At 39.0% G+C, this 12262-nt stretch overlaps 1 protein-coding gene across 4 annotated transcripts in view; it reads right to left on the bottom strand.

Annotated features, from left to right (window-relative positions):
* Positions 1–12262, bottom strand: part of ACYP2 (acylphosphatase 2) — a 217501-nt gene that overhangs the window by 66453 nt on the left and 138786 nt on the right. The window contains exon 5 of one of the 4 annotated variants that reach the window (XM_056814018.1): positions 11561–11631. The exons of the other annotated variants lie outside the window; for them this stretch is intronic. Within the exon in view, the coding sequence (XP_056669996.1) occupies positions 11610–11631 (22 nt within the window). The 3' untranslated portion in view covers positions 11561–11609. The remainder of the gene's footprint in view (positions 1–11560; positions 11632–12262) is intronic. 4 annotated transcript variants of the gene reach the window in all.

A 12262-nucleotide genomic window follows, 5' to 3' on the forward strand; every position in this document is an offset into this window, starting at 1 on the left:
ATAAGCATAGTAAGACTTATATGAATTGATACAGATGAAATAAGAAGAACCAAGAAGATAATAAGGCATAATGACTACAACAAGGTAGTTAGGAACTGTACACTATGTGACTATAATGACAGCCTATGGCAATCAAAGGAAAATATGAGAAAATGCACCTCATTCCCTTCTTTTCAGAACTAGGGAACTAGAGATTTGGAATATTGCATACATTTACTTGGCTGCTTAGTTTTGTAGAAGTGTATGTTTCTCCCTCTTTGTTACAAAAGATGACTCTCTGGGGAGGGGACTTAAGAGATGTTTGGAAATAAAAATAATGCAAAAAAATAAACTATGCTAATAAAAATCTATTCTCCACAGCCTCTTTGGCCTTCTCTCTTCCCTATGAGTCATTCCTTCATAGGGAGATTAAATGGTTTCAGACACTATAATGAGCCCTACTTGTTTCTTTCTGACTCTAAAGCTAGGATATTTGAAGATTCTATAGTTAAAACATGTATTCTGATCTTTTTCATGGTTTTTGGTTCATTTCTTGGTAGATAGAATGAAAGTTGAAGAATTGCTTTTCATTGAATTGATGAAATAAGCAGAAGTAGAAAATAAAATTTCACATTATTCTAAGGTGTATTCAATTCAACAAAATCTCAATAAAAACACCTGCTGTGTGCAAGACAATCTTTAAATCACCATGTTTAGTAAAACAAAAAGGGAAAATAGACCTTTCTCCTAAGGAACTTACATTCTATTGGTGTGTACAACACCCAGAAACTAGCAAGTACAAGATAATTATTTTGTGGGAGAGAGAAGGCAGGAGGGGTAGATAGTAGGTTATATAGATAGCTGATTTAATCAAATGATTTATTAAATTAAATTTAGTAAATTAAAATGTTTTCTTGATATTTTTACACGATTGTCATTTCTTAACAACTCATACCCCAAACAGCATCCCCTCCATTATAACAGAGAAAACTCATAAAGAAACATGAAAATATAAAACAACTATTTCAACCAAAAAGAACAGGAAATATCTGTCATTTTCTGGTGTTGTCACTTGAAGGGAGAGAGCAAGTTTTCTTACTGGCTAAACTACAACACCAAGGCTTTTATTATTGTTGCTGCTGACAGATGGACAAAATAAGGGTAGGGATGGTGAGCCAAGTGAGTGAAATAAAATATTCTGCACTTCTGATTAGCTGCTATATTTTTTTTAAGCTCTGATTCACAGTGGGGTACAAGGTGTTCAGGGAAGACTCCATTGGAGGGGTTTGCTGAGCCCTTTTCAGTGATGTTTTCTTCCTTTGATATCCAGCTCTCACCTCCAAGAAGCGGTAACATGCCTAGCAACCATAACCTAGCAAAACCATGTCAGGTAGATGGGCTAAATCAGTTTGAGGGTAACCAATAAGCCTCAAACCTGTTAGTAAATTAGCGAAATGTCTTCCTAAGGCAAGTGAAGGCTTCACAGCAGAAGGAACAGATGAAAACAATTTGTTCTAATGGCTAAAAAGGTACTGAAAGCAGATGCTGTGGACTGCTTAGAGCTTGGTTAGACATCGGAGAAGCCAACGTCCTACCCTGCACCCTGAGCCTTCACCAGTAGTCTTGATGCTGGATTTGGATGACACTAGAAGAGAGTAAAGCTGATGACTTTGTGCAACTCTGCCTCACTTAAATTCAATTTATTCTCAAGTCAAAAGACATTACCCTAGTGATGTCATTTGTCCTCTTCCAGTACAAAGGACAATAACCATTCTGACTCAGATTCAATTGAGTGCCAAGGTTAAAAGGATATTGCAAATGCCTTCTCCTCCCCCAAAGAGAAATTCTTGTATTTATGTATTTTTATATATCATATATTCTTATATGCATGTGTCATCTCACTACTGTAATGCAAATTACAGGAACTGTTTTATCTTTATCTGTTTCCCTGGCACCATACATAGCAATAAGTAGACACTTCCTAAATACTTGTTGATTGACTGAAGTTTAAGGGACCAGATTATATACAGGTCCTGTGAGTTTTTGAGCACCATGAAATGGGTTTTGAAGGCATGGAAATCCCCAAAACTAGTTTAAGAGGAAGTATAAAGAGTTTAAAATGCCAAGTCTGAGAATGATCTCAATAGCAAATGGTTCATCCTCAGAAATAGATAGTTAAAAGAAAAGATGATTTGAGGTTGGATGTATCCTGCTGGCTTTTTTTGAGGCCTTAAGATAGGAGTAGTAACTCATTGACATAACAACAGACAAAAAGAACAGCCAGCCTAACCTTATCAGGGAGAGGTTTTCAAGTCATTGCACCTTAGTAGACAGAACCCAAGATGGCAACAGGTGGCACTGAAGAGATAAAGTTAAGAATCAGTTGTAAGAGAACTGCTTCAGAATCATGAGCTCAGTGTCAGGTTTGCAAAGTACTTTACAAATATCTCATTTTATGAGACCAATGCCTAAAAGAGACCATAATATGGATATTAGCATATGACACTGAGCAGAGATGGAGTACCCAGGACCCCCACAGAACCACACTGGGGCGTGATTTCATCTTTAAAGGTGTGAGTAACCCTGGCCATGTGTGTCTTCCATATATGTGTCTTTGCTATACTACTTCTTGGCACATGCCTCTTCTTTCCTGTTCCATAGTTGTATGTGTTGGGTTTAGAATCAGAGGCCCTCTATTAAAATCCTTGTCTTTCCAAATATTCTTTGCCGCCTTGGAGAAGCTAGTTATCCCTTCTAGTCCTTTATTTCTTTGTAAAGTCAGAAGGTGGACTAAATGGCTAAAGTCACTTTTAGATCTATCATTCAACAATCTCCTCCTACATGATTGCCCTTCTATGAATGTTCTCTACACATTTATGTATAGCCTTCCCATTGATGGCATATTTCCTTGTAGAAAAATGTGCCCCAGGTTTATGGGGGGCAAAGTTCTTATTGCTCCTTTTTAAAAATTATGCTATTTTAGTAAATGCCTCTGGTTCAAACTAATTGTATACTTTAACTGAGTAGTAAAAGTAAATACATTTGTGTTGGCTCAAAAGCTATGGTTTTAGATTGTCCCAGACTAACAGTTCCTTGAACCAAAGGTAGCTTTTCAGAAGTGCTCATGTGTTAAATGTGGTGTCTATATGTGAAAGTATATGCTAGGGCTACCTATTAAACTAGGATAATGACAAATAAAATGAATTCAGATTTCCAAAAAGTTGTATTTGAGAAGCAAAAATTTTGAATATTTCGACCTACTCTGGAAAGTAAACCTACTTCAAGAAGAAAAAAAAAAGAAAGGCAAAGAAAAGTTCAGCCAAAAAACTTGTTATTTTGAAGACCTGCCATGTTAGAAAAAGACTGGCCACTTAAAAAAAAGAGATTTAACAAAGCATGGTCATAACATGGATCCAGACCCAAGTTGATCTTCTTACTTTTTCCTAAAGATAATAGCATTCAGTTATCCAAGGGAAGATCATCCAGCTTGCAATATTTTCAATCTCCCTGCTGCCAAAGCTGGGTTTTGTTTTGGTTTAAGCGCTTCCTCTTTGCCACCTGACCTCTTTCAAAGTTGTTCAGCTGTGACAGAGATCCATTAATTACAGTTTATAATAGTTTATTTTCAAGCTAAGCTCCTCTAGCATAGAAATAAAATTGACACATGACTGAATTTGGGTGTTCAGTAATAAAGACATAATGAAAGCTTTATATTAGTCATGTATTTGTTTCTCGAGGTTAGTCTACCTTTTACAGTTTTTCTTTCCTTCTCTAACCCTCACAAAGTCTAAATGTTCTGTGGATAATTAAGAGTTAAAAATAGCATTTTTAAACCACTTCTCTAGCATATCCTGTAGAAGATTACAATAATAATGACAATAGTGTCTCTTGTGAAAATGTAACACTGTTTCAGCTTGGCTTCTAAAATAGATTTTTAAAAAATTATTTACATAGAAAATATTTAGAAAATAGGAAGTGTTGAAAACACTAATTTTTAAAAGATGGAGGCTATGTAATAGACATCATAAAGTTTCTCTGCCTTTGAAGCATAAGATAAGCTACTGCTTGCTTTCAATGCAGTGTTATTTACAATCAATATTGTTTAAAAATGTGACTTGAAATGGATTTTACCATAGAGAGATCACACTGTACTGGTCAATGAAAGATTTCCTTTCAGCTGATCACTAGACAATAAAGGTAAAATTATTTGCTTTCAGCAGGTTCCTGAAGTGACGTCTCAGTCTTAGCAAAATAGATGAATAACAAATATTGGTCAGTTATTATTAGGGATTTGACTCACTTCTGGCATTAAATGGAGGAGGAGTCAGCCTGGGATAATGATAAGTGGCAGGAGAGCTGTGTTCTAGTTCCTGCTCTGCCACTCTTTAATCTCTATATGTATGTGTGAATTGAGTCAAATCATTTCATTTCCTCCAGGCTACAGTTTCCTCTATGTCAAAGGAAGAAAAGAGATTGGATGTAGTAATCCCTTCTAGATTAAAAAATTCCATGACACCATAATTTTAAATATGCAATAACGATATCTTACTTATTAAATAAATCTGCTAAAAGGAAGTAGTTCATCCATTTCCCTGAAGGCTGCTTTGCCAACCTTAGGTAAGTAAAATTAAAAAAATCTGATAATGCTGCAAAATGAATCTCAGGTTTTCTACTTGGGCGTTGGCAGCTTTCTATGGGATTCCTTAAGTCCCAGGTCTGGGTGAGAAAATAATGTTGACAAATTGGAGTTGTGAGGAAGAGGATGGGATAGGATGGCTACCCTTCCTTAGGTCAATATGGAAGGTTCTTGGAAGCACACTATATATATGAAAAAAGCCATTTATTTATGTTTAATAAAATGAAAATAAGGATAAATAACAAGGAAACCTTTACACTAACTGGGAACTGTCTCCACTCCCTTGCTAAGACCACCTCACGGTGGAGTCTTCTGTTTTTACAGCTACACTAAACCTACACTGATACTTACTAAAAACCTAAAACGCTATCTGACTATAAATCTACCTAAAATCCTTATTCAATTAACTTAATTTGATAAAGTTATTATCCAAGTACATATAAATTCAATCAGCCAAGATGGCAGCTGCTAACTGACAATCTGGTAGCTTTGGTATGACCCAGAATCCAGACCATCAGCTTCATTCTTTGTCCTACTCCAAAACTGGTTTCCAGAAAAGTAGATCTACCAGCTTCTTAGATATGACTTCTCTTGATCAGCAAAGTAGAAACACTCTTCAGCTGGGTTTCAGAGTTCCCTCTTCCCTTTCACCAGCCAAGAGTAAAGTCTCAGATGTCTGTCTCTGACAACAGCCAGAGACAGAGAAGTTCACCAATCGAAGCCAACTGAGTGAGTGACTCAGTCAATGAGAGACCCAGTCTGCCAATGACCCATTGAGAGGACCTCACCAACTGACAGAACTTTTTCTGTTTACTTTCTTCCAAGTCTCACTCACTGCTCTCCACCTTGCTTGTACCCTCATAGATCTCTTTATCAAATATCTTATTTTAATCAATATCTTAATCAATATTCTAATTTCCTTACTGCAATCCATTTTGGGTTTTTAGTATCAGTGTAGGTTTAGTGTAGCTGGAAGAACAGAAGACTCCACTGTGAGGTGGACTTAGCAGGGGGATGGAGACAGTTCCAGGTTAGTTTAAAGGTTTCCTTGATATTAATCCTTATTTTCATCTTATTAAACATAAATAAATGGCATATATATATATATATATATATATATATATATATATATATATATAGTGTGTCTCCACAAACCTTCCATATTGACCTAAAGAAGGGAAGTCATCCTATCATATCATCTTCCTCACAATTCCAATTTATCAACATTATTTCTTCAGTCTACACACACACACACACACACACACACACACACACACACACACACACACACACCCTTTGCAAAGCAGCATGTGTTTAAATTTTTTATTTTAATTTAGAACATATTTCCATGGTTTCATGACTCATGATACCCCCTACCTCCACACTACTCTTCCTCCCCCCACTCCTAAATCTGAAAAGCAGTTCTACTAGGTTATACATGTATCATTGTTCAAGACCTATTGCCATGTTATTCATATTTGTAATAGAGTGATCTTTTAAAGTCAAAATCCCCAATCATATCTCTATCAAACCACCTAATCAATCTTATGTTTTTCTTCTGAGTTTCTGTTCCCACAGTTCTTTCTCTGGATGTGGATAGTGATCTTTCTCACAAGTTCCTCTGGATTGTCCTGGATCATTGCATTGCTGCTAGTAGAAAAGTCCATTACATTCAATTGTACCACAGTGTATCAGTCTCTGTGTACAATGTTCTCTTGGTTCTGCTCCTTTTGCTCTGCATCACTTCCTGGAGATTGTTCCAGTTCATATGGAATTCCTCCAGTTCATCATTCCTTTCAGCACAATAGTATTCCATCACCATCAGATACCACAATTTGTTCATCCATTCCCCAATCTATGGACATTCCCTCATTTTCTAATTTTTTTGCCATCACAAAGAGCTCAGCTATAAATATTTTTCTACAAGTCTGTTTCCTTATTATCTCTTTGGGTACAAACCCAACATTGGTATGGTTGGGTTAAAGGGTAGGCATTCTTTTAAAGCCCTTTGTGCATAGTTCCAAATTGCCCTCCAGAATGGTTAGACCAGGGGTCCCCAAACTATGGCCTGCAGGCCACATGCGGCCCCCTGAGGCCATGTATCCAGCCCTACCACACTTCTGGAAGGGGCACCTCTTTCTTTGGTGGTCAGTGAGAGTAGCACTGTATGTGGTAGTGCCACAAAGCACTGCGTCGCTCACATATAGTACTACTTCAGGTGACATAATTCTTTGTGTGGTGCCTTAGAAGGAGGTGCCTCACAAAGGATTATGTGGCTGCACAATGGAAGACAAAAGCATGGTGAGCAGAGATCTGGGGGAGGGGATTCCGCACTGTGTATACTGCTGCCCAGTTAAGATTAGGGTTAGATTTTTATAGTCTAGCTCTCCAACAGACTGAGGGACAGTGAACTGGCCCCCTGTGTAAAAGTTTGGGGACCCCTGGGTTAGACCACTTCACAACTCCACCAACAGTGTATTAGTGTCCCAATTTTGCACATTCCCCTCAACATTTATCACTTTCCTTTGCTGCCATATTGGCCAGTAGCAGCATGTTTAATAGTAGAAAGAGGGCTGGACTTCAAATCAGGAAGACCTGAGTTTAAATTCTAATTCCAGAACTTATTACTAAGCAGCAATACTGGGCAAGTCATTCTCAAAGCTTCCGACACCTTCCTGTTACCTATCTATTAAGTCTGAGGTTCCCCAAAATCTTTTGGTTTAGGGTGCCTTTAATGTCTTGGTGATTTTTCCATGGTGTTCCTAAAGCAAAAGAAATACCCAACAGTTCTGTTTATTAAGGAACTATGTCCTAGCAATTTAGAAGCTCTCTGGAAAAAACATATAAGATGAAAGAAAAATTAATATTTTTATTTCATTCTGCAAAATAACCACAATTATTTGCTAATGCAATATGTACACCTATTACACACTGCATAACTTATTAAACCTTGAAATCAGATTGCACATCACCACCCTCATTTCTCGTTCCATATTGATTTTTGTGCAGTACTTGCTTGTTATCACAGCACCAGCTAAAAATATGGCATCACAAATAGGACCAAGAAGTTACTGGTGTAGCTAAAAGTACAAGTAAACAAAAACATATCTAAAACATTCAAGAACATCATCAAGAGGAATTTAGCATGATTTATGTCTACTTCTAGCTAGTAGTTCATGTGTTGTTTACCCATTTTCCTAGAAAGTTTAAAATAGCTGAGAGAGCTCTGAGTGGTCTACGTAGGAAAAACACAGTTTGAGAACTATCTTACTAAGTAAAAGAATTGTTGCATCTATGTGGTTAGAGTCAATTCTAGAGTGACAAAATTTGCTAGATGTAGCTACAGCCTAAGCAGGTTCTGCAAAGCTTTGGGGCCCTAAGATTAAAAGATTTTTCATGGACAATCCTAAAATCTTCAAGCGGAAGCTGTAACAGGAGCTTCCTACAGACTAAATTAAGATTCTGCTAATAAGAGACTTCTAAAACTCCACTCCATTGTAGTGCAGTGGGTGCAATGGACTGAGTGGTGGGCTAGGGATCCTGAAGTCTTGAGTTTAAATCTGGCCTCATATACTTATTGGTTGTGTAGTCCTAGATAAGTCGCTTAACCACTGCTTTCAACCTCACTTTCTTCATCTGTAAAAAGGTGATATTAATAGCACCTATCTCCCATGGTTGTTGTGAAGATCAAATGAGATATGTAAAGTGCTTTGTATATGTTAAAGATCCATCTTATTTGCAAACATTCCAGTCCTGCCTGGACAACAATCTGTCTGCCAAGGGACCACTCACTGGAAGCTCAACCGAGAAATGGAACCAGTTCAGAGACACAGTGAAGGAAACATCAAAGGCAGTCCTAGGCCCCAAACAACGCAACCACCAGGCCTGGTTCAACGAGAACAACATTGCTATTGAAGACCTATTGAGCAAGAAGAACAAAGCCTTTATGGAGTGGCAAAATAACCCAAACTCTGCTTCTAAAAAGGATAGATTCAAGTCTCTCCTAGCCACGGCGCAGCGTGAGATCAGGAAGATGCAAGACCGATGGTGGGAAAAAAAGGCAGAAGAAATCCAGCACTTTGCTGATATGAAAAACTACAAACAATTTTTCAGTGCCCTCAAGACTGTCTATGGGCCATCAAAACCCACCACCACTCCCTTGCTATCCTCTGACGGTGACACTCTCATAAAAGATAAAAAAGGCATCAGCAACAGGTGGAAAGAATACTTCAGTTAGCTTCTCAACCGACCCTCTTCAGTCAACCAAAGCGCCCTTGACCAGATCCCCCAAAACCACTCCATTGAACAACTTGATGCCCCTCCTTCAATAGAAGAAGTCCAAAAAGCCATTAAACAAATGAGTGCAGGCAAGGCACCCGGTAAAGATGGGATCCCAACCGAGGTGTACAAGGCCTTAAATTGAAAGGCGCTCCAGGCATTCCACATAGTACTGACCCTCATATGGGAAGAGGAAGACATGCCCCCAGAACTCAGAGATGCCTCCATCATAGCCCTATACAAGAACAAAGGCTCACGAGCAGCCTGTGACAACTACAGAGGCATCTCACTACTCTTCACTGCCGGAAAGATCCTCGCCCGTGTTATACTCAACAGACTCTTGTCATCTGTTTCAGAGCAGAACCTGCCTGAATCACAATGTGGCTTCTGACCAGATCACAGCACCATCGACATGGTCTTCACGGTGAGGCAAATGCAGAAAAAATGCCTTGAGCAGAACCTGAGTCTCTACATTGTCTTCATAGACCTGACAAAGGCATTCGACACAGTGAACAGGGATGCATTGTGGGTGATCCTCAGCAAGCTCGGTTGCCCAGCAAAATTTGTCAAACGGATCCAGCTCTTTCATGTCGACATGACAGGGGAAGTCCTATCTGGTGGAGAGACTTCTGATCGCTTCAACATCTCCAATGGCATGAAACAAGGCTGTGTCCTCACTCCGGTACTATTCAACCTATTTTTCACCCAAGTATTACGACATGCTGTGATGGATCTAGACCTGGGCGTCTACATCAAATACCGACTGGATGGCTCACTATTTGACCTTCGCCGCCTGACTGCAAAAACAAAGGCAACAGAGAGACTCCTCCTGGAAGCTCTCTTTGCAGATGACTGTGCTCTCAAGAAAGATGACTTGTGCCCACCAAGAAAATCATCTCCAAACCATTGTGGACAGGTTCTCCACTGCAACAAAACTGTTTGGCCTGACTATCAGCCTCAGCAAAACAGAGGTGCTGTTCCAACCCTCACCAAGGAGGCCAACGAACCAGCTGTGCATTACAATTGACGGCATGCAGCTTTCTAACGTCAACACCTTCAAGTACCTGGGAAGCACCATCGCCAACGACGGGTCCCTAGACCACGAGATTAATGCCAGGATCCAAAAGGCCAGCCAGGCACTCGGGCGGCTGCGCTCCAAAGTCCTCCAACACAGAGGTGTAAGCACTGCGACGAAGCTCAAAGTGTACAACACAGTGGTCCTCAGCTCGCTCCTGTACGGTTTGAGACATGGACACTGTACTGGAAGCACATGAAGCAGCTGGAGCAATTCCACCAATGCTCCCTCCGGTCAATCATGAGGATCCGATGGCAGGACCGAATCACCAACCAGGAAGTCCTTGACAGAGCCAACTCCACCAGCATCGAAGTCATGGTCCTCCGAACCCAGCTACGATGGTCTGGACACGTCATCCGCATGGACCCACAGCGAATACCAAGACAGGTATTCTACGGTGAACTGTCAGCTGGACTCAGGAAACAAGGCCGACCAAAGAGAAGATTCAAGGATCAGCTAAAGTCCAACTTGAAGTGGGCTGGCATTACACCAAAGCAACCAGAACTCGCTGCCTCTGACAGAAGCAGCTGGAGAACCCACATTAACCATGCCGCCACCACCTTTGAAGATGAGTGACGTCGACATCTTGCCGCTGCGCGTGAACGCCGACACCAGGCCACAACCGCACCTCCCATAACAACTGGCGTCCCAGGCCCCATGTGCCACAAACTCTGCGCCTCAGTCTCTGGACTCCAAAGCCACATGAGGGTACATCAGCACAAAGACTACTACATATATATATATATATATATATGTTAAAGTGCAACATAAATACTATTATTATGACAACTGCTTTTTATTATTATCAAACTTATAAGTATTCATTTGATAAAGATCACTTTGAGAACTTGTTGAAAGGAAAGATATTCTTGATTTTCAGAAAATTAATGGGAAATGAGTACTGAAGTGACAAGATTTGCACTTACAAATGTAGTTAGAGACAAAGTTATCTACACGCGGTGTTTAGAAATAGGTTAAAATCTATATTCTAATGAAAATGTCACCTGTCCCCCTAATTTCCATTATGATTATTTTATTATTATATACTATTATTATGTTACTTTCCATTCATTTTGTTACAATAAAATTCTCTGGAGACTATCTTATTTTTAAAATTCTTTTCTAAATAGCAAAAAAGAGAGATGCACAAGTCACATGAGGCCAGCTAGCTCTTTCAGATACCTCCTTTATAAGTAGACTTGTCAGTTGAAGCGAGACCATGAACCCTCTTAAGTACACAGTTCCAGGAAAAGATACTGACTTCCTGTATCCTCCATCAATTTATGCTCTTCATTATGTCCCTTTCTTGAGCCTCTCTAATTGGAGGACTCAGTCAAGACATGAGTAGCATTTAGAATGACTACATAGCACATGCACACTTTACTCCATATGGTTCTACCTACCTTATTTAATTATTTAGCCACCCAGAGACATATTTACAGATAAACAAAGAACTTTTCTCCATCCTGCCTTAGCAAGTAGGGGAGAAAGCAGTTGGCAGCTTCAGTTTTAAGATTAATTTTTTTTTTTTGCTTTAAATTCAAAAGATTGTTTTGAAGGTCAAAAAGGGGTAAAAATTAATATTAACTTACCACAATTTTGAATATACTTTCGGGTCAAGAAAGCTTCACCCTGGTATACTCAGCATTCAGCAGCATCCATCCTGCCCAACACAAATAACCCAATCTCTGTCATAGTTATCTTTTCCAACCCAGAGCAAACTTTCCCTTCCTGGAAATGCTTTTGTACTTTTAGACCAAATCACACCATTTAACCCTTAATTATAATCAGTCATTTTTTTCCTAATTGTTCATTTGTGGTAATCATGTTTTCCCAACAAGACACCATGCTCCTTGAGAATAGGGATTGTTTTGTATATTTCTATCCCTCAGAGTGCTTATTAATTGGATGTTCTATACCGATTTGTTAATGAAAACAGAACCCAAAGGTTATACTATGGGTGTAGCATTATCTATTTTGAGATTCAAAAGTTCTGTTTGTGTAAGAGATATCACTGGTGTGAAGATTTTTCAAGGAAACTGTGGGGAGAAAAAATTGTTTATTTAAATTGATAGTAGTTCACTTACTGCCTTTATACTTTTTGCTTTTGCAAAATCTCTGATAACAGATAATGGCTAATTCCCTACTGAGGATTTTGTCCCAGAGTAAAGGAATAGAGATTAAAGAAGGAAATGGCAAACCACTATAGTATCTTTGCCAAGAAAATCCCAATGGGGTCATGAAGAGTTAGATACAACTGAAAAATGAATGAACAAAAAAACAGTACAGAGATA

This window comes from Monodelphis domestica, chromosome 1 (genome assembly GCF_027887165.1).
Source record: "Monodelphis domestica isolate mMonDom1 chromosome 1, mMonDom1.pri, whole genome shotgun sequence".
Taxonomy (NCBI): domain Eukaryota; kingdom Metazoa; phylum Chordata; class Mammalia; order Didelphimorphia; family Didelphidae; genus Monodelphis; species Monodelphis domestica.